At 44.8% G+C, this 21,462-nt stretch overlaps 1 protein-coding gene across 2 annotated transcripts in view; it reads left to right on the top strand.

Annotated features, from left to right (window-relative positions):
• Nucleotides 1–21,462, top strand: part of CALCOCO2 (calcium binding and coiled-coil domain 2) — a 171,878-nt gene that overhangs the window by 92,565 nt on the left and 57,851 nt on the right. For both annotated transcript variants that reach the window (XM_063959598.1, XM_063959599.1), the window contains exons 12-14: nt 6,826–6,894; nt 12,310–12,417; nt 16,376–16,444. In XM_063959598.1, the coding sequence (XP_063815668.1) occupies nt 6,826–6,894; nt 12,310–12,417; nt 16,376–16,444 (246 nt within the window). The remainder of the gene's footprint in view (nt 1–6,825; nt 6,895–12,309; nt 12,418–16,375; nt 16,445–21,462) is intronic.

Below are 21,462 nucleotides of genomic sequence, written 5' to 3'. Positions count from 1 at the left end.
ATACACATGCCTCTCACACACACACACATGCCTCTCACTTACATACACATGCCTCCCACTTACATACACATGCCTCTCACACACACACACACACACACACACACACACACACACATGCCTCTCACTTACATACACATGCCTCCCACTTACATACACATACATGCCTCTCACACACATGCCACTCTCACACACATCACACACACACATGCCTCTTTTACTTGAATGTACAACTTTCCTTAAAAACACACACACCTCACTTAAAAACAAGCACACACAAAACACAGTACTTCCCCCCAAATACACCTCTCCCCCACCCCCCACACAGTGCCTACCTTTGGCTATCATCCAGAGCATGGAGGAGCAGAGAGTTCTGAGCTTCCCTCGGCTGGCTTACTAAGGGCCTGGGAGGAGCTGTGCTCTGGAGCTCCCCCTAGCTGCAGCCAGTGCCATCTCTCTCTACAGGAGGCAGCTTCCGTGTCATTGACACAGCTCCTCCATCTGCAATAGCAGCGCAGTCCTCAGGCTGCGGGAGACAGTGGAGGAGATGCGCCCCCTTGTGGCCAGGAGCCCGGCGGCAGCCGACTCCACTGCCTCCCACAGTTCCGCCCCTGCTGTCAGCAGTATTCATTCCGGGAGTGGACAACTGGGAAGCAGACTTCCTCAGCACGACCTCCACCCGGGAGAGTGGGGACTTCACCCAGAAGTCTTCCACATGATTAAAAACTCGACAGGTATTGCGCCAGGTCCAGGGACCCTCAGGCAATAAGCTGTAGACGCTCTGGTAACACCGTGGGTGTACCAGTCAGGGTATGTGTTCCCTCCTCTGCCTCTCATACCCAAGGTACTGAGATTGATAAGATGGAGAGGAGTAAGCTCTATATTCGTGGTTCCGGATTGGGTGAACCACGAATATAGAGCTGGAGCAGGTCCCTCTAAGAAGGGACCTGCTCCAGCAAGGACCCTGTCTGTTCCAAGACTTACCGCGGCTGCGTTTGACGGCATGACGGTTGAACGCCGGATCCTGATGGAAAAAAGGCATTCCGGATGAAGTCATCCCTATCCTGATCAAAGCCAGGAAGGATGTAACAGCAAAAACATTATCACCGCAATTGGCGAAAATATGTTGCGTGGTGCGAGGCCAGTAAGGCCCGACGGAGGAAATTCAACTGGGTCGATTCCTACATTTCCTGCAAACAGGAGTGTCTATGGGCCTGAAATTGGGGTCCATTAAGGTTCAAATTTCGGCCCTGTCAATTTTCTTCCAAAAAAGAACTAGCTTCAGTCCCTGAAGTTCAGACGTTTGTAAAAGGGGTACTGCATATACAGCCTCCTTTTGTGCCTCCAGTGGCACTTTGGGATCTCAATGTAGTTTTGGGTTCCAAAAGTCACATTGGTTTGAACCACTTAAATCTGTGGAGTTAAAATATCTCACATGAAAAGTGGTCATGCTGTTGGCCCTGGCCTGGGCCAGGCGCGTGTCAGAATGGGCGGCTTTATCCTGAAAAAGCCCTTATCTGATTTTCCATTCGGACAGGGCGGAATTGAGGACTCGTCCTCAGTTTCTCCCCAAGGTGGTTTCAGCGTTTCACCTGAACCAACCTATTGGTGGTGCCTGCGGCTACTAGGGACTTGGAGGCCTCCAAGTTGCTAGACGTTGTCAGTGCCCTGAAAATATATGTTTCCAGGACGGCTGGAGTCAGGAAATCTGACTCGCTGTTTATCCTGTATGCACCCAACAAGCTGGGTGCTCCTGCTTCTAAGCAGACTATTGCTCGTTGGATTTGTAGTACAATTCAGCTTGCACATTCTGTGGCAGGCCTGCCACAGCCAAAAATCTGTAAATGCCCACTCCACAAGGAAGGTGGGCTCATCTTGGGCGGCTGCCCGAGGGGTCTCGGCTTTACAACTTTGCCGAGCAGCTACTTGGTCAGGAGCAAATACGTTTGTAAAATTCTACAAAATTGATATCCTGGCTGAGGAGGACCTGGAGTTCTCTCATTTGGTGCTGCAGAGTCATCCGCACTCTCCCGCCCGTTTGGGAGCTTTGGTATAATCCCCATGGTCCTTACGGAGTCCCCAGCATCCACTTAGGACGTTAGAGAAAATAAGAATTTACTTACCGATAATTCTATTTCTCATAGTCCGTAGTGGATGCTGGGCGCCCATCCCAAGTGCGGATTGTCTGCAATACTTGTACATAGTTATTGTTACAAAAATCGGGTTATTGTTGTGAGCCATCTTTCAGAGGCTCCTCTGTTATCATGCTGTTAACTGGGTTCAGATCACAGGTTATACGGTGTGATTGGTGTGGCTGGTATGAGTCTTACCCGGGATTCAAAATCCTTCCTTATTGTGTACGCTCGTCCGGGCACAGTATCCTAACTGAGGCTTGGAGGAGGGTCATAGGGGGAGGAGCCAGTGCACACCAGATAGTCCTAAAGCTTTCTTTAGATGTGCCCAGTCTCCTGCGGAGCCGCTATTCTCCTGCGGAGCCGCTATTCCCCATGGTCCTTACGGAGTCCCCAGCATCCACTACGGACTATGAGAAATAGAATTATCGGTAAGTAAATTCTTATTTTTCCTTGCATAGAAAATAAAGTAGCATTTCCTCCCCTTGCATAGTGTATTTTGGTCCACATTTTCACTCTCTAGCTATGAATGATGCCCTACATACAAGCATTGTATTAATAGGTAGAACTGAGAGTCTGGGAGCTTCAAAGAAGGGTTCTGCCTGTTTTATACACTCTGGGGTCCATTCTCTGTGGGTAAAGTATATAAATAGAAAGGTGGTGTAAAAGACATGGCACTCCTTTTTTGGTTCAAGCTAGACAATTCAGACTATGGGAAGGAAACTGATGTTGTAGGTTGTTCCCGGTTAAACCGGTTATAGGGTAGGTTTCAGGAGTGCAATGGAGTATTATCTGAAGACAAGAATACACACACTACAGCATATAAAAATGAAATAGAAATGTAATGTTCTTAACTACAGATTTTGAATCCACATAGGTTTGTCCAAGTACAACAATCAGCAATTCTAGAAGCTTTTTTCAATCTCGAGACTAGAATAGGTTTCAATCTTCTTGTCGCTCCTGCAGGCAGAGAATGTTCCAAAGACGTGATTCATGGCCACGCCCTACTATAGTATTTTTACCCTAGTAGTTACATGCAAAGTATAGGATACACACTGGATTGGTTACACAAGTTAACTAGCAACAAACTTATACAACAGCTACATATACAGATGGAGCCACGCTAGCGTCTGAGTGCGGCCAGCGAGGCGGACCGCCAGGCACGAATGGGAGGGCCTCTGTGTGCTCACTGGCGTGCCTGGGCGCAGGCGCACCCAGGCACGCTGGACGCCCCCGCCTCCGATGTAGCCACACTCGATGAGCATGGCTCCATCTGTACATCAGTTCATAGTGCACACAGGCCTCTCCTCAGGAATGTTGGTGCAAACAGCCCCCTCCTCAGGAATGTTATTCTGGACTGGATAGTACAATCACTAATAAAAGCACAACACACATAGAGAATCAACACCGTGTTGTAATCCTATAACATAGGTAAAGAACAAATAAAATGAACTATAAATAGTAAACTATAGACATTAAGACATATGTCCCTTTTGAATATATAGGGTCCTTATGTATCCCCTTCATTAGGGGGATGGTAAATTCATGTGGGCATTCTTCCCAATGGTGGTCCGTGTAGACCAAAGCGTGAGGATAGAAAAAAAATGATAGAAAAAAATGTGTAGTTGTGTCAGGATGATACAGAATTCAAACATGAATACTTGTGAATAAATCTATGAAGGGGTCTAATGGAAACCACCCCCTTGCATTCATGGAACACTAAGGGCTGTGGATAATGCGTACCCCAACTCACAGAGGAAATGGAAGCAGAAAGCATATCAAGGTATCTTTAATTATTGTTACAAGCCGCTGCGTTGGCTTAGCGCTAGTCTGTTCATTGCTAGGCATCCAGGATATCACAGTACTTCTGCTTGGCAGCTTCCCCGACGGTTGACCAGGCAACAGGGCTGCGGGGGGGGGGGGGGGGGCGGGCATCAGCAGAGATGTGCAGCACTACAGCTGCACAGAATTTGTAACTTAGAGGGGGCTTGTTCCAGCGAGCCTCTGGATTGCCTCTCCTCCCTTTTATATCCGAGACACTCCTGCCTGATCTTACTGGTTATAGTCCTCAGTTTCCGGCAGAAGCCCGTGTCGCTCTGTTTAGTACTCTGGACCTTTCTGGCTTCCTTTGTCTGCTGCAACAGTTCCTGAAAACCTGGTCTGTCTGCTGACATCCTGCAAGACCACCTCTAGCCGGGCATCTAACATCCTGCAAGGCCAAGCTTCGGTCAACCCTACTGGCTACTGGTCATATGCGTAAGGGTTTCTTTTCCACAACATTGTAATACCTTGTTTCTCTGAAAGAAAATGACCTTTGGTATCATTGGAAGGTGATCACAGGCGGTGGCAACGAGGCTTTCGAAACCATAAATAAATATCCGTTTTACTCTATCACAGGTAAGGATAATGCCAGTCAACGTTTTTCTTCTGACAAATCTTTCTCAAGACAGGTTCAATACATTCTGCAGATGAGGTAATCTTGTGTAACAGGCTGAGGACTGCTACATGTGATTACCTCATCTTTTGAATTTACCTGTGATGGTGTAAAAACTGATTAATATTTTCGGCTTCCAGAGCCTTATTGCCACTGCCTATGACCACCTTCCAAGGTATCACAGAGTTACATAGAAACATAGAATGTGACGGCAGATAAGAACCACTTGGCCCATCTAGTCTGCCCCTTTTTTTTACCATATTTTTACCTCAAACCTTATTTGATCCTTATTTCTTTGTAAGGATATCCTTATGTCTATCCCATGCATGTTTAAATTGCTCTACTGTCTTAGCCTCTGCAACCTCTGATGGGAGGCTATTACACTTGTCCACTACCCTTTCTGTGAAGTAATTTTTCCTCAAATTTACCCTGAACTTACCTCGCTCCAGTTTCAGTGCATGTCCTCGTGTTCTAATACTTCTCTTCATTTGAAGAATTTTTCCCTCCTGGACTGTTAAAACCCTTGACATATTTGAACGTTTCCAACATGTCCCCCCTTTCCCTTCTCTGCTCCAAACTATATATATTGAGATTTGTTTTTTGTCTTTCTGGGTATGTTTTGTGATGTAGGTCATGCACCATTTTAGTTGCCCTTCTTTGTACCATCTCTAATGTATTAATAGCCTTCTGAAGATATGGCCTCCAGAATTGAACACAGTATTTTAGATGAGGCCATCATACCAATGACCTATACAGTTATTACTACTTTTTTTCTGCTGCTGATTCCTCTCCCTATGCAACCAAGCATCTGACTAACCTTCCTCATTGCTTTCTTACATTGCTTGCCTGCCTTTAAGTCACCTGAAATAGTGTCACTTTCATCCTCAGTAGTTTCCAGTATAGTGCCATTAATACTATATTTAGCCTTTGGATTTTTGAGACCCAAGTGCATGATTTTGCATTTTTTGACATTAAACTGTAATTGCCACGCTCTTGACCATTCCTCTAGTCTACCTAGATCCTCAATCATTTGTTTTGCTCCTCCTGGTGTGTCTACCCTGTTGCATACCTTTGTGTCATCTGCAAAAATGCATACTTTCCCTTTAATGCCATTTGCAATGTCACCAATAAAGACATTAAAGAGCACTGGTACTCCACTGGTAACATTTTTCTCCTGTGAATGCACTCCATTTACTACAACTCTCTGTTTTCTATCCTGCAACCAAGATCTTATATATTTAATCCAATCCCAAGCTTTCAAGTATATTTCGTAGTCTGCGAGTTGTGGAAAAGAATTATGATTATGACAAGCAGCCACTTATAGGGGTAAATGTAGTATAGCTGCACGCATCGTGCCGCTATAACACTTCCTTCTTCACCTCACTACGAGGTGAAGCAGGAAGGGACATCAACAAGCTGTATAAACATCTTGTCTGCCAAGCGCCCCCTCCCGTGATGTCCACCTGAGCACACAGTGCATCAGCTCACAGTGCCCGGTCGGCTCCTCTGCGTATGTTGCTACTCATGCAAGATCCCCTGTAGAGTCCGGAGCCGGCACCCACCACAGCCAGGGACTGCTCTACCCCTGCTGTGGTGTATGGACTTCGCCACCTGCAGCTGTCGAAATTGACAGCTGCAGGTGTCAGAATGGTCAGTATCGCATTGCCCAAGCATATCGGCCTGCTATCTGTTAGATAGCAGCGCCGATATGAACAGGGGCGCATAGCGCCCTTGTCAATGTGCACACTCCGCAAGTGTCTTACATGGAGGAGAAGCGGTATCAGCACGCATAACGTGCGCTGATACTGCTTCTCCCTCATATCGGAGGGTAATACATTTACCCCATAGTGAGTACTGGTACGTCTAACCCTATCCTGTAGCAGGGATATTTAAAGATACCTTGATGTGCTTTCTGTTTCCGTGTCCTCTGTGAGTTGGGGTATTCATTATCCCCAGCCTGCAAAGGGGTGGTTTCCATTAGACCCCCACATAGATGATTTCCTCACAAAGTATTCTGTATCCTCCTGACTCCACTACACATTGTTTTTCTTCATTTTTGTCTCCTCACACTTTTGCCCACACGGACCACCTACGTGAATACACCGTACCCTTAAAAAAGGAGATACATAAGGACCCAAGGATCCTATACATTGGAAAGGGATGTACAAGCACTGTGTTGTCTATCTCGTGGCTATGATTTAAACATCAAAATATTATCTTGGTGAACTCAATCAGTGTTAATTTTGCACTTTCATATACAAGATGCAGGAATGGACACTTGAGACTGAGAAGAAGCAGAATAAGAAGATACAGCATTTACTGGCTGAAGAGGTAATTGAGTATCTGAGCATGGTTGACGGACTTACTGACCATGCATAAATGTAGTGCTCTGTCTGAAGACAGGCTCTACAGGAGGCTTTGCAGCCAGCTAATTAAATCTGTCACCACATAAAGCTACAGTGTGTGTCATAGAGGATGAGCTACTGTACAAAAGCAAATCTGGGGGACAATAAAACCATCGCTTCCAGCACTATCACAGTCAATGAAATCTGCTGTAAGGCACGTTGTTAGGGATACTGCTAGAGTGCAGCGGGAAGCAATAAACTCACCAACACATTCTCTAACTACTTTCTAATACTCTCAAAAAAAATGGCTACACAAACATCAATAAGCACTATAGAAAAATATCTACAGTGTTTGCTTTTGTACAAAATATAAAGGGCTTTATTTAGAGTTGGACACAAATCCATTTGTTCAGAGTAAAAATATGCATTTCCAGAATGTGCATGAATACCAAACCTCATCTGTGTTTATGGGCGGGATGTATCTTGTAGCACATATTGTATACAATACCCCCCTCCCTCCTCTTCGCATGCATACTGGCATTTATTGATGTGGGATAGCTTGTGTTTGGGATAGCTCTTCACTTGTAATGACAGAATTTATAGCTTTATGATCCTGGAATCCTATTATGCTCTGTAGCTGGATTGCCACAGCTTGTGGGTGCCCCTGGTATGCCGAGTAGTTCCTTTACATATCACTGGGGGTGATGTTTGAGAAAGGGGGGGGCCAATCGGTGTCTTGCTTAAGGTCCCATGTGGTCTAAAGCCACCTCTGGGTAGTGATAACTAATTGCAGGGAAAAAGACTTTGCATTAAGAAGCTGCATACACAATGGGGTAAATTTAACATTCGTGTTGCAGCCAATTTCAGCCGAGATCAATCTTGGCTGACATCAGCCGTTTGAGTTTGCAACTTTATGAATAACAAAAATACAGTCATTTACTTAACGACAGTGTTTTTTCAATTCCAGTTCACTGATGTCGATGTAATTCGTATTGTCGGGCAGTGGTTTACTAGAGAGATTAGTAAAACACTGCCGGACATGAAAAAATGAAGCCTGGTCGAATCAGTGAGATCCATGCAGGGCTTCTATGTGTAAAGTATTTCAATTGTTAAAAATTGTAAAAAAGAATTTGAGAGGATGCCACAGCCGGGGGACACATCTTTACTGGTCCCTGCGGCCGCGGCATCACCCCTTCCCCCCCCCCCCCCCCAACTAGTCACCCCTGGCCGAGGTTCCCTGGGGGAGTGGGGACCCCCCCCGATAAAAGGGTCCCCTTCCTCCAGGCACCCAGGGCTCAGGAATGAAGCCCGGGGCTATGGTCTCCACCCCTGGGCTGTGGGTGGCGACTTCATAATTTGTTTTTTTTTAAATAAAAATACATATTGTCTTTTTTGCTGTGAAACTACAAATCCGTGCATAATTCTCCAAACATTCCAGCCAGAAGCAGGTCTATTTAAAAGTTCTATTAATGTAAGAATTCCATCCATCTCCGGCAGTGTATGGCTATTGCAGGCAGTGACTGAGAATACGAATTCTTAGTAAATTCCTGTGTTGTATGAGGTATATATGAACAAACAACCATGTTTGACCGATGGTCTATTGATTTGTATTTGTGTGGATGGCAGTGTATCTCAATATGAATTGGCCCAACACTGCCGAGATTTGTGTTTTTGTAAATTTCCGAGTTACATTTTCATATGAAAATGCAAACTCAAATCAAATTCAGAGCTTAGTAAATTTCCACCAGTGAGAGCAGATATCGGGAATAACATCTAAAACAATAAAACAAAAAATAATATACAGCACAAAGCAAATGTTTTTCGCATTGTGGCACTTCATTTGGAATCCCTTTCTAAAGGTTTAGTTTCCTATGTGTCTTCCGGTATTTCTTTAAAAGCAGGTTGGTTTGCATTTAGAAATAGCATTCAGACAGCCTAGGAAAAAGCTGATAATTGGTAAATGGAACCAAACTCTGGGGCAGATTAAGCCTGGAGAAGGGATAGGGAGACATGTACTAAGCAGTGATAAAAGTGGAGAAGTGAGCCAGTGGAGAAGTTGCCCATGGCAACCAATCAGCTGCTCTGTATACTTTTATAGTATGCAAATTAGAAATGTTACATCGATGCTGATTGGTTGCCATGTCCCCCAAAGAAGTGATAAAGCAGTGATAAGTGCAAGGTAACGCACCAGCCAATCAACTGTCATTTTTCAAATCTGTAATGATTGGCTGGTGCGTTATCACCTTGTGCTTATCACTGCTTTATCACTTCGTTGTCCCTTCTCCAGGTTAATACATCTGCCACTTTGTTTGACAAACTGTAATGTCTCGCATGCCTGACTAAACTAATCTTGAAAGCTTGTTCGTATGTGTACAACTGGTCTCCGAAAGGGCAAAATATATGCTGTATCTGTGCATCCGCAGGTATAGGAAAAGTATATTATACCAAGTTACCAGCCTGTCAACATGACGGAACAACATAACAGTAATGTCAGCATCGGCGGCTGTGCTCGCCAGAACGGAGCAACAATTAAATTGCTCTGTCAGGTGCCATCTAGTGGCTGCCGGTGCGCAAAACACTTGAATTCTCCACGTAGAGGTGAGGAGCAGCTTTAGCCTTTTATTGCATAGGATTACTTACAAAAGTTACATTTTGTGGACAGATCTTGCACGTTTTTGACTTAGGCATTCTCTGTATCTGAGAACATACACATATGGGTGTTATTGAGTTATAAATAACTCAGGGGTCTATGTACTAAGCTTTGGAGAGAGATAAAGTACCAGCCAATCAGCTCCTACCTGCCATGTTATAGGCTGTGTTTGAAAAATGACAGGAGCTGAGTGGTACTATATCTCTCTTCACTTTATCACTCCCCAAGGCTTAGTCCATAGACCCCTCAGTCTTATCTCCATTTGAGGCTAAAAGGGTGTAAATGGGAGGTAACGAGCGGATCACATGTAGACAGAGAGATGAGAGAATTGTGGGCTGTGCAGATCTGTGCGTACACAGAGATCCGTCTATAGCACTAAGGCACTGCTATTGATGATGGCTACATAACTAAGTGTATAAATAGGGGTGGTGTGACTGCATAGATGTGCACAACACTGCATACGGGCAAATAGCTGCGTTTTTCGTTGTGCACGTTACAAGCAACTTGAGTGCCCACTTTAACTCACCAGATGAAATGGAATTCTTTGTTTGGAAACAGTATGGCAGTGATTGCGTAGGTCACCTTTAAAAACATAATTGTTTAATTTAGAGGTGAACGTATATGTGGATAGGAAACACTTAAGAAAACATTTTACAATAAGAAATGTACATGTTACCGTATGTAGATTTGGACGCATCTTGCAATACCAACAACTCAAAACACTTTGGAGATTAATGCAATAGTGAAAAGTGGGCATGCTCGATGTATAGGAGCTTGCACATCAAGTTCAACAACATCTGGCCCGCCTAAATCACTCTGCATTTGCTATGTAAGATCCTATTACAATTTTTCTGAATAAAATAATTGTAAAATATATATACAGGAATTCATTCCTTTTGGGTGAACTTTGGTTTGAGGGTTTCATTATAGAAAGATAAAGAAGATCTCTTCTCAAAACCTCCTTCTTCAGAAAACCTCTCCACAGAACATATCCATACACTGTTTTTTAGTGTTACTTCAGTGTGTATCAAGATATTGTGGTGGCGCATCCTAAAGACCCCCAAATTCTAAAATATAAATTATCGCAGGCACACAGTAATTTTATATTATATATACTGAATATGTGTGTGTGTACTATATATAAGTGTGTGTGTGTGTGTGTGTGTGTGTGTGTGTGTGTGTGTATATATATATATATATATATATATATATATATATATATATGTAACAATGTATGGACCGGCACTCCTCCTAATAATATTGGATGCTCTGGTGCCTCCAGAACACAATTAGTATAATAAGGCAAATAACCTGCGGCACTCAGAGGCTTGATGATTTAGTTTTGGTTTACTCTGTTTCTTCTGTCATCTGACGGAGCGAACGGGCGTCATGGTTACCATGGCAACCCGACGTCCCGTCAGTGATGACGCACTTGGTGTGCGCCGGACCTAGGGCTCCGTGTACGGAGTCCGGGACGGCGTCTCTCACACGGCGGGCTTCTTGGGTATATAGGTAAGTTCTTTTCTCCTTTATTCATTGCTGCTTATCCTTGACAAAGGGGTGTGCCAACCCCGAAACGTTGGAGTTCATGTGCATTTTCTAATACAGCACGTTTTGCATCAAGCCTCTGAGTGCCGCAGGTTATTTGCCTTATTATATATATATATATATATATATATATATATATATACTGTGTATGTGTGTATATATAAGAGATGAGCGGGTTCGGTTCTCAGAGAACCAAACACTACCGGACTTCACGCTCTGAGACCGGTTCCGAGTCAGGCTCAGGTTCTCCCGCCTGACTCGGAAACCCGAACGAGGCAAAACGTCATCATCCTGCTGTCGGATTCTTTCGGCCATTTTCACTCCGGTCTCGGAGAGTGTATTGAGAGGACGTGTTCTCAGTGTCTGTGTGGGGGCTGGAAAGTGGGGTGGCGAGTCTTGTACTGCGTTGTGCTGCTCAGTCCAGTCCAGTGTAGTGAGTGTATTGTGCTGCATCAGTCCAGCCAGTCACAGTGTTGGTGTCCTCTGCTGCTATATGTCCCCAGTGCTGCTGGCTGCTGTATAAGTCCCTTGCAGTTTTGCTGTGTTGTCTTGCATCAGACCAGGGGTAGTGTCTTATGCAGCATCAGTCCAGTGACCAGAGACAGTGGTGATGTCCTCTGCTGCCATATATCCAGTGTAGCTGTATAAGTCCCTTTCAGTGGTGCTGTGTTGTCATGCATCAGACCAGTGGTAGTGTCCTGGCCATCAGTCATTACAGTGATGAGGCAGTCACAGTGGTATACGCTGTTGCTATATATCCACTGCTGCCGTATAATAATGAGAAGTCCCTTAATATATATATATATATTAATATAACAATGGAAAAGTCCAAGTTAATGAAATGAGTGCTTCTAAAATTGTTGGATTATTCCTGTAATAGTAACACTGAGCACGCCTGGAGAGTCTTCATTCCCTAGGTTGCTGAGAGTATGGTCACACCCTGATGTCTTCGTGCATGCTTGCAAAACATTTTGCATTGTGGTTGAGTGCATGTTGTACATTGGAGCCTCTTTATGGAAGCCACAATTTTGTGGGCTAAATCAATATTGTAGCCTTTCAGTTCACTATCAACTTGTTCCACACGCCTCACTGGCACTAACTAAACTTACAGGCTGCATTCTTATAAACTTCGGACTGGAGGCCTGTCACCAAAAGTTACTGTTCATGAAAATGTTTTATACATAAATGTTATTATTTCTTTAGAGAAAAAGATGCCAGGATCTAGCATTCAGTATGAAGGAGAAAAGCGCAAAACTCACATGTGCGAATGAGTCAATTTCCAACTTGCAAGATCAGCTGGCAGTGCTTCAGGTAAATACATGTTGTACACAGTGATAGAACTAAGGTAGAATAACAATTGTAGCATGATTCTGGTAGAAATTGGCTTTTCTTTGTTCTGGAGTCACACAGGTGGCAGCAAAAGGGTTCTCTGAAATGTGTAAATAGTGGGGCAGTCTTGTGTTAACAGAGCAGTTAAAAACACGATTGTGAGACACACAGCCATCAACTCTTAAGCAAAGAATTTTCGATGGTTAGGTCTACTGAGGTGGGAAAGTTTCAAGAAATTTGGGGTACCTGATCAATTTTCCACTTGGGAGGGAATCATTTGGAGAGGTAGTAGTCTGGAGATTTAAGTTTATGCATCTAAAGCTCTTAAAAGCAATAATAGCAGTGATCAGGAGGGGAGGGGCCTAATACCAATGATGTGCCCAGGAGAAAATTGCAGGACCCAGTGGGTGAGCAGCAATAAGGTGTTAAATCTACATTTGGAAGTTTAATTATTATGGGTGATGGCTGTGTACTTAATAGATAGAGCGTTGTTTAGGACATTGCAATGGCAATATTTTGAGGGAGTGACTGTGGTGGTAGCAGCCTGTAGTTCTGTTGTAGGGAACCTGTTGTGGGCAGAATAGCACTGCTGTCAGTAGCAATAGGTGGTGCATTTGACAGCAATAAGGGCACTACCCTCCTAGAATGGCCGGGAGGCTCCTGAAAATCAGGTGGTGCTCAGGGTTTCCCTGAAAGGTGGGCAAGTATCCCGCTTTCCCTGCCAGCCAACCCACCCCCTCGGCCGCCAATGACCGAGTACAACTGTGTGGTCCGAAGAAAACCTGATGACCCAATTCGCAATGAATCACGTCATCATAGTCCTGCCCCCCCCCCCCCACTTCAGAAACTGCTTTTTTCGGCACTGTATAGTGGAGGCGGAGCCACAGTCATGCAATCGCGATGCCATGCCTCCCAGACAGCCCACCTTCCCGCCGGCCATGCCTCCTATGTGCCTACCACGCTGCCCCCTCCCAGAGGAGCGGATAGCAAAGTAGGTTAGTATGCTTTTAGAGGTTCCTGTTCAAAGCCAGATAAGGAAGGATGGAGTCCCCTCCTCTCTAGCTGTCTGAGCAATAGACTCTGGGCACTAGGATCACTAGGAGATGCTAGCGCTGTCCCAGAGCCTAGTGTGCATGCCACCACGCCATTTTCGCAATGATTTTCTTACTGCACATACGCGAGACAACAGGAAAATGGCTGCCACGCCATTTTCCCGGTGCTGCTGCTGCTGCCAACGCGGGATTCCGGAGGGTAAGTATTGAAAAAATGGTTGCAGGATGTGCGGTGTGGCCCTCACTCTTTTGCTCACACATCAAAACTGAGCAAAAATCAAATCCTAAACTTCATTTTCAAATCTAATCAAGTTGATTCTAAGCTGGGAGCAAAGCAAACTTTGCAGCTTGGTAAAAGTAAGGACCTGGGAGATGCGATCACATCGCAGTGGTGCGAAAACCTCTGCCAGATTGCCAGGCAGAGGCGGTCTAGGATGGCGATGTGTCATTGCGGGGGCGTGTTGATGGAAACGCAGGTGGGTCTGAGCAGTTTTCGGGGCGGCTGTGTGTCACACATGGCCTCTGTGAGAAAAAAACATGATGGGATAATGTGACACAGAGGAAAAAAGAAAGTGATGGGCAGAGGCATACATGTGGAGTGAAGTAGGGCAGAGGGAGGGAATATAGAGATGAAGGGTAGTAGGGAGGCAATATAGAGACCCAGGGTGGTTGCGAGGGAATATGGAGAGGCAGGGCAGTAGGGAGGGGATAGAGAGACGCAGGTAGGTAGGGAGGGAATATAGTGACAGGGTGGTAGGATGACTTCTTCACCAAACCCGGCTAACCTCCTCCTAACCCTCTTGTCTATGCTCACTGTCTACCCCTTCTGTGTCACCCCGGTCTGTTAGCCCTTCACCTTTTAGATTGTAAGCTCGCAAGAGCAGGGACTTCTTTTCTCATGTTCCTTTCCTTTTCTTACTTATACAATCTTATACTCCTTACTTACACCTAACCCCGGGTTTTCTATACCTGTCCTATATTGTCTTGAACTGTAAGTGCTGGTTTCTTGTTTGCTCATTTAATTATTTACTGTGTAATGGGCGATGCGGATCCCTTGTGGCGCCATTTAAATAAAGGATAATAATAATAATAATAATATAGGGATTTAGGTGTCTATTTACTAAGCCTTGGATGGAGATAAAGTCACTGGAGATAAAGTAGCAGACAATCGGCTCCTAACTGTCATTTTTCAAAAACAGCCTGTGGCATAGCAGTTAGGAGCCGATTGGCTGCTACTTTATCTCCAGCAACTTTATCTCCACCCAAGGCTTAGTAAATAGACCTTAGAGATGCAGTATTTTTCTTGGGCTGTGTCCTTGACAAAAGTCCCCAGTGAGGAAGCTTAGGGAGGAGAGGAGGGAAAGTAGTGGAGGGGATGGACTCTGGGATCAGAGACTTAGTGAACAGAGAAGAGGAACTGGTACTGCACTGCCTAGATATGACAGTGCGCTGAGCCTGCTCCTGGTCCCGCGGAACCCTTAAACTATGGGGGGCCTGATGGATGTGACCAGAGGCGGAAGTGGGGACACATTACCAGAGTGGGGAGTTTATTATGTGTGCCCACAGCAGAGCTCTCTCCTGACTCCCAGCTTGCACCTGACACTGCACAGCGGCTCACTGTCAACTTTGAAATCGGTGCAACTTCTGCAGTGTAACAAACTCTGACCGTTCCATTTCCCCATCTTGGGGCTTCTGGGCTGGCAGCCCACGTGCTGCGTTGTGGAGTCTGGAGATCTGGGAATCTGGGCGCAGTGGTGGCAGGGAGACACCTTTGTAACATCATGCGCACGGAGGAGGCGCTGAATCTCAGTGAGTATGCAGCACAGGGAGGGCTTCTGCTGCGTCACCATCATAAACATCTATGCCAATGGCCACAGCAGCTTTTGTTCCACTGGCACCGTGGCCGGAGGTTGACGGTTGTTGATGCCGGAGGGGGCAGGCGGACTGGCAACAGGACCTATCTACAGCACAGAGACTTGCTGCAGATGCGGTGGGTCTATTTTGGGGTGTGGGCTTGGAGCTGCAGCTCCATCAGCCCCATTGTAAATACGGCTCTTCCCTAAACAAACTCTGTAGATCTATGCTATGCAGTACCAGCTAAGAGGAACTTTTTTCCGTCTGCGAAAAATATGTTAAATATTAATCATTGTATTGCAGAAGGTACTTATTAAGGTAATAAATGATATACTTATGCTTTTTATGATTCAGTTGTTCGCACATGTACTGTATTTTTTTTGCTTACTGTTCATGTACTGAAATTGTTGATGACATTAAAGTTTGAGCATCAAGTGACCACCATACAGTACATACACAGCATCGCTGTAACCGCCATACAATAAAGAGAAAATAAAAAATTATATTATTTTAAGTCTCAGATATTAAATATGTTTTAATATACAGTAAAAAAATATGTAATTCTAACAGTAGACTTATTCTTCTTTTGGTAGTTTATTGGACTTAAGTCTGGTGATGGCACTTCCATGAAATATTATAATAAATAAGTAATGTGCATCATCTGTGTGGCCAGCCACAGTTGCTCGCCTACCTGCCTATTCACCCTCCCCTATTCAGCACCACCACTGCAAGCCCCCTAGCAACCAGAAACAAAACAAAAAATCCACATATTAGGTTGCATCTGGCCTACCCAGACTGGCTCCCCTATCAAATAGGCACCATTTTTAAGGTTTCTTCAGGAGGCGCTGTTGTTCCCTAGACTGGCTACGACAACGTCCTGCATGCAAAAATAAATAGTGTTTGCACCGCTTTCATTGCAGCATGGTTTGTTCCAGATGCAGGTTTTTTTTTGTTTTGTTTGTTGCTTGGCATCAACTCACAGCTAATTGAATCTGTTGCTGTGAATGCATAAGTATTAACTGTATGCTTTGCAGGTGCAAATAAAAAAACTAGAAAATGAGATGAAGCATAGAGAAAAGTTCCAAGAGTCAAGGGAGAAACAGGTAAGAGGGTACCATGACCTTGATCTACATTCAAAAATCTAGGTCCAGATTTATCAAGCCTTGGAGAGTTTAAATAGCACAGTGATAAAGTACCAACCAACTAACTCCTAACTGTCATGGTACAGGCTGTGTTTTAAAAATTACAGGTAGGAGCTGATTGGCTGGTATCACCGTGCAATTTATCACTCTCCAAAGCTTCATACATCTGGGCCCATATTAGGCATTTTTACAATCAAACTGAAAGTATACATCATTTTTATATTTGGCTCATTTTCACTTTATTTTACTATCAATGTTCAGCAAAAAAAAATAATTCTTAACAAAGGTTATGGGGTATATGCAATTCCGGGCGAATTGCGGCTTTTTTTTGCCCGTTTTTAAATTCGACACAATTCAACCGTCGAATTCCGGCCGGCGGGTGCCGGAATTCGACATATTCAATAAAAAACGGATTCGACAGTCCCGCTGTCGAAAAACGGACCAATTGACGGTAGTGTGCGTCCTGGATTCGACTTTTTGGACGGCACAAAAATGGTTAAAAAACCCTGAAAAAAATTGCGTGGGGTCCCCCCTCCTAAGCATAACCAGTCTCGGGCTCTTTGAGCCGGTCCTGGTTGTAAAAATACGGGGGGGAAATTGACTGGGGATCCCCCGTATTTTTAGAACCAGCACCGGGCTCTGCGTCCGGTCCTGGTGCAAAAAATACGGGGGACAAAAAGCGTAGGGGTCCCCCGTATTTTGAACACCAGCACCGGGCTCCACTAGCTGGAGAGATAATGCCACAGCCGGGGGACACTTTTATACCGGTCCCTGCGGCCGTGGCATTAAATCCCCAACTAGTCACCCCTGGCCGTGGCACACTGGAGGAGTGGGGACCCCTTAAATCAAGGGGTCCCCCCCCTCCAGCCACCCAATGGCCAGGGGTGAAGCCTGAGGCTGTCCCCCCCCCCCCCCCCCATCCATGGGCTGCGGATGGGGGGCTGATAGCCTTGTGTAAAATAAAAGAATATTGTTTTTTGCAGAAAAACTACAAGTACCAGCATGCGGGGGTAAAACGGGCCCGCTGGTACCTGTAGTTTTTCTGCAAAAAAAAAACCCAAATAAAATCAGGACACGCACACCGTGAAAGTACAACTTTATTGCATACATGCCAACATACTTACCTATGTTCACACGCCGACTCTGTCCACGTCTCCAAGTAGAATCCGGGGTACCTGAAAATTAAATTATACTCGCCTAAATCCAGTGTGTCCTGTTGTATTTTTGTAATCCACGTACTTGGCAAAAAAACAAACCGCATACCCGGACCACGGACTGTAAGGGGTCCCATGTTTACACATGGGACCCCTTTCCCCGAATGCTGAGACCCCCCGTGACTCCTGTCACATAGGGTCCCTTCAGCCACTCAGGGAGCGCCACGTCGCAAAGTTCCCACCATTGAAGATAATGGAGAGGCTGTGCGATGCGCTGTCTGACAGCCCAGACGCGCATAGGCAATCAGGAGAGTGCCACGATGTGGCGCTCCCTGATTGGCTGAAGGGACCCTCTGTGAAAGGAGTCACGGGGGGTCTCAGCATTCGGGTAAAGGGGTCCTATGTGTAAACATGGGACCCCTTTCAGTCCGTGGTCCGGGTATGCGGTTTGTTTTTTTGCCAAGTACGTGGATTACAAAAATACAACAGGACACACTGGATTTAGGTGAGTATAATTTTATTTTCAGGTACCCCGGATTCTACTTGGAGATGTGGACACAGTCGGCATGTGAACATAGGTAAGTATGTGTGTGTCGGCATGTATGTAATAAAGTTGTACTTTCACGGTGTGCGTGTCCTGTTTTTATTTGGGTATTTTTTTTGCTGAAGAATTACAGGTACCAGCGGGCCCGTTTTACCCCCGCATGCTGGTACTTGTGGTTCTCCAAGTACCAGCTTGCGGGGGAGGCTTGCTGGGACTTGTAGTTCTTCTGAAAAAAAAACAATATTCTTTTATTTTACACAAGGCTATCAGCCCCCCATCCGCAGCTCGTGGATGGGGGGGACAGCCTCGGGCTTCACCCCTGGCCCTTGGGTGGCTGGAGGGGGGGACCCCTTGATTTAAGGGGTCCCCACTCCTCCAGGGTACCCCGGCCAGGGGTGACTAGTTGGGGATTTAATGCCACGGCCGCAGGGACCGGTATAAAAGTGTCCCCCAGCTGTGGCATTATCTCTCCAGCTAGTGGAGCCCGGTGCTGGTGTTCAAAATACGGGGGACCCCTACGCTTTTTGTCCCCCTTATTTTTTGCACCAGGACTGGACGCAGAGCCCGGTGCTGGTTCTAAAAATACAGGGGATCCCCAGTCAATTTTCCCCCCGTATTTTTACAACCAGGACCGGCTCAAAGAGCCCGAGGCTGGTTATGCTTAGGAGGGGGGACCCCCACGCAATTTTTGTTTCTGGATTTTAACCCATTCCCACCCCTTCCCACTGAAAACCATGCTCTCTCTATTTTAGTCAGTTAAAAAAATAATATTATTTTAAAAAATATATAAATAATAGTTGTGTCTCCTAATAGACAAACCAAGTACCTAATCCCTTCTAATATAAATAGATATGCTATTAGCAATAAAAAAAAACACAAAAAAAACATGTTTTTAAATTTTTTTATTAGATTCCGCCAGCAAAGTGAGGCGGAATTAAATTGACGAAATTACTGTCGAAATGCCCTGTTGTCGAATCGACATTCTTCAATTGAATATACTTTTGTCGAAAAGCCGCATTTTTACCATTGCAGACATGTCGAATTCGTAAACTGTCGAATTTCAAAAAGTCGAATCTGAAAAGTCAGTTTTTTTGTCAAAAAGTACTGTATTGCATTGTCGAATATTTTTTTTGTGTCTCAAATGCCCCCTTTTTCGACATTTGCGGCAATTCGACCGCAATTGCATATACCCCTATCTCACACAGGGCTAGGTATACTAAGCCTTGAAAAGTGATGCATTTCACTGTGACAAAGTGCCAGCCAATCAGCTTCTAACTGCCATGTCACAGACTGGGGGGCAGATTTATTAAGCCTGGTGAAGTGATAAAATGGAAGTTGATAAAGCACCAGCCAATCAGCTCCTAACTGTTCAGTTACAGGCTGGGTTTGAAAAATGACAGTTAGGAGCTGGTTGGCTGGTGCTTTATCACCTTCCACTTTATCACTTCCCCAGGCTTAATAAATCTGCTCCACGGTTTGAAAATTGACAGTCAGGAGCTGGTTGGCTGGTGCTTAATCACCATGAAATTTATCACTTTTCAAGGCTTAGAACATCTGGCCCTAAGTATCTGCATGTATTAATGTGTCCAAAAGGATGTGGATGTGAAGTGATTACATCAACCCAATCCCCAATGTGATTGATTACATCGCATGGATGTATCTATAATCGCATGCAGGGACACAGCTTGCAAAAAAGCTTTGTCGCTGAAATGCCACTCCGCACCACAGCATTATGGGGGTATTTTTTTGGGAGAATACCCCTTGTGTATGTGCTGCGCATGCACCGCCATCGCTGCCGCTGGGTCGACCCCCCACAACTACTCCCCCACACCCGTGTGCATGCTGCGACCCCTCAAGCACTGATCACTTTCACCAGACAAGGGACCGGTGAACGGAGGGTTGCCGGTCATCAGATCATCTTCCTGCTGTGACCTCTGGTACTGTAAAGTGAGCTGGCGCTTTCCAGCATCACTTTACTGCACTGGGGGTCACGCAGCAGTGCAGGAATACCCGATGACTGGAGCCTGCACCGATCACCGGCTCCTAGGTGTAGGTGAGTATAATTTTTTTTTTTTTTTTACTTAGCGATTACCTTGTGTGTCGGATACACAGAGCTGATCACATTGTGTGTCGGATACACAGAGCTGATCATTAACTTCAGTTGGTGTAATCACAGCCCTGTGATTACACCAGCTGAAGTTAATATAACGGCTCACTGCAGTGTTTTTTACCATTTTTTTTTAAATATTTTTTTAGTAAATTCAGCCAGATCGCATTGTCCACTATAAGTACAGGAAATGCAATCTGCTTACCAAACAAAAAGTGAATTAAAGGGTTTGGATCAGTGTTTCATGAAAACTGCTCCAAAAGTCCTTTAATACATTTAAGTGAAACTAATATAATGTGAAAAGGCTTTTTCACATTATTTTAGTAAAGAATGTTAATAAATATGCCCATAATATATTAATCTATACACAGATTTTGATAAAATTACTAACAGTGCTAAACAAATGGTCCTACATATCTTTCAGAATATATTTTAACATCAATGCTACCATTAGTTTACAGATTGCTGTTTGTTGTTGCTCTTGAAATGATACCCCCATATACAGTAATAATCATTTTAAGGAGTTGTCCACTTTTTGACAACCCTTCCTCAATGTAATATATGATCCCCAATCACTCTCTTCCATGGTGTCACAAACACAACCTAGCCTGACAGTGGCGCACCCAGGGGGGGGAGTGGTTTCCGGGCTCCCAGAAACCCCCTCCACCCAAAAAAAAAAATGCTGCATGAGTATTATTAATGGCTGTCTAGCGTCCTCTGCAGCCTGCTGTCTTCCTGGTGGCACTTGTAAGTGCTTAATAAAAGTTTACTTTATTTCAATTATAGTACATATATATCCATGTGCATACATATATTATTATTATTATTATTATCCTTTATTTATATGGCGCCACAAGGGTTCCGCAGCGCCCAATTACAGAGTACATATGCACATAATCAAAACAGTGACTTACAGTTGAAGACAATATAGGACAAGTACAGGGCAACTAAGCATAACTACACCAGTAAACATAGAGATAAGTTCTAGGTGGCCAAAAAACTGCGGGATCTGGGCAGTTGAGGATTATTAAAGTAAGAAACGTATAAGCACATGAGGGAAGAGGGCCCTACTCGTGAGAGCTTACATTCTAAGGGGAATACACACGTATATACATACATATAAACACACACACATATGATATATATATGCGTATATACGTGGACTGTATGTATG

The sequence above is a fragment of the Pseudophryne corroboree genome, chromosome 3 (assembly GCF_028390025.1).
Source record: "Pseudophryne corroboree isolate aPseCor3 chromosome 3, aPseCor3.hap2, whole genome shotgun sequence".
NCBI lineage: Eukaryota > Metazoa > Chordata > Amphibia > Anura > Myobatrachidae > Pseudophryne > Pseudophryne corroboree.
The sequence above is the reverse complement of the archived record's forward strand: the minus strand, read 5'-3'. Positions and strand labels throughout refer to the sequence as shown.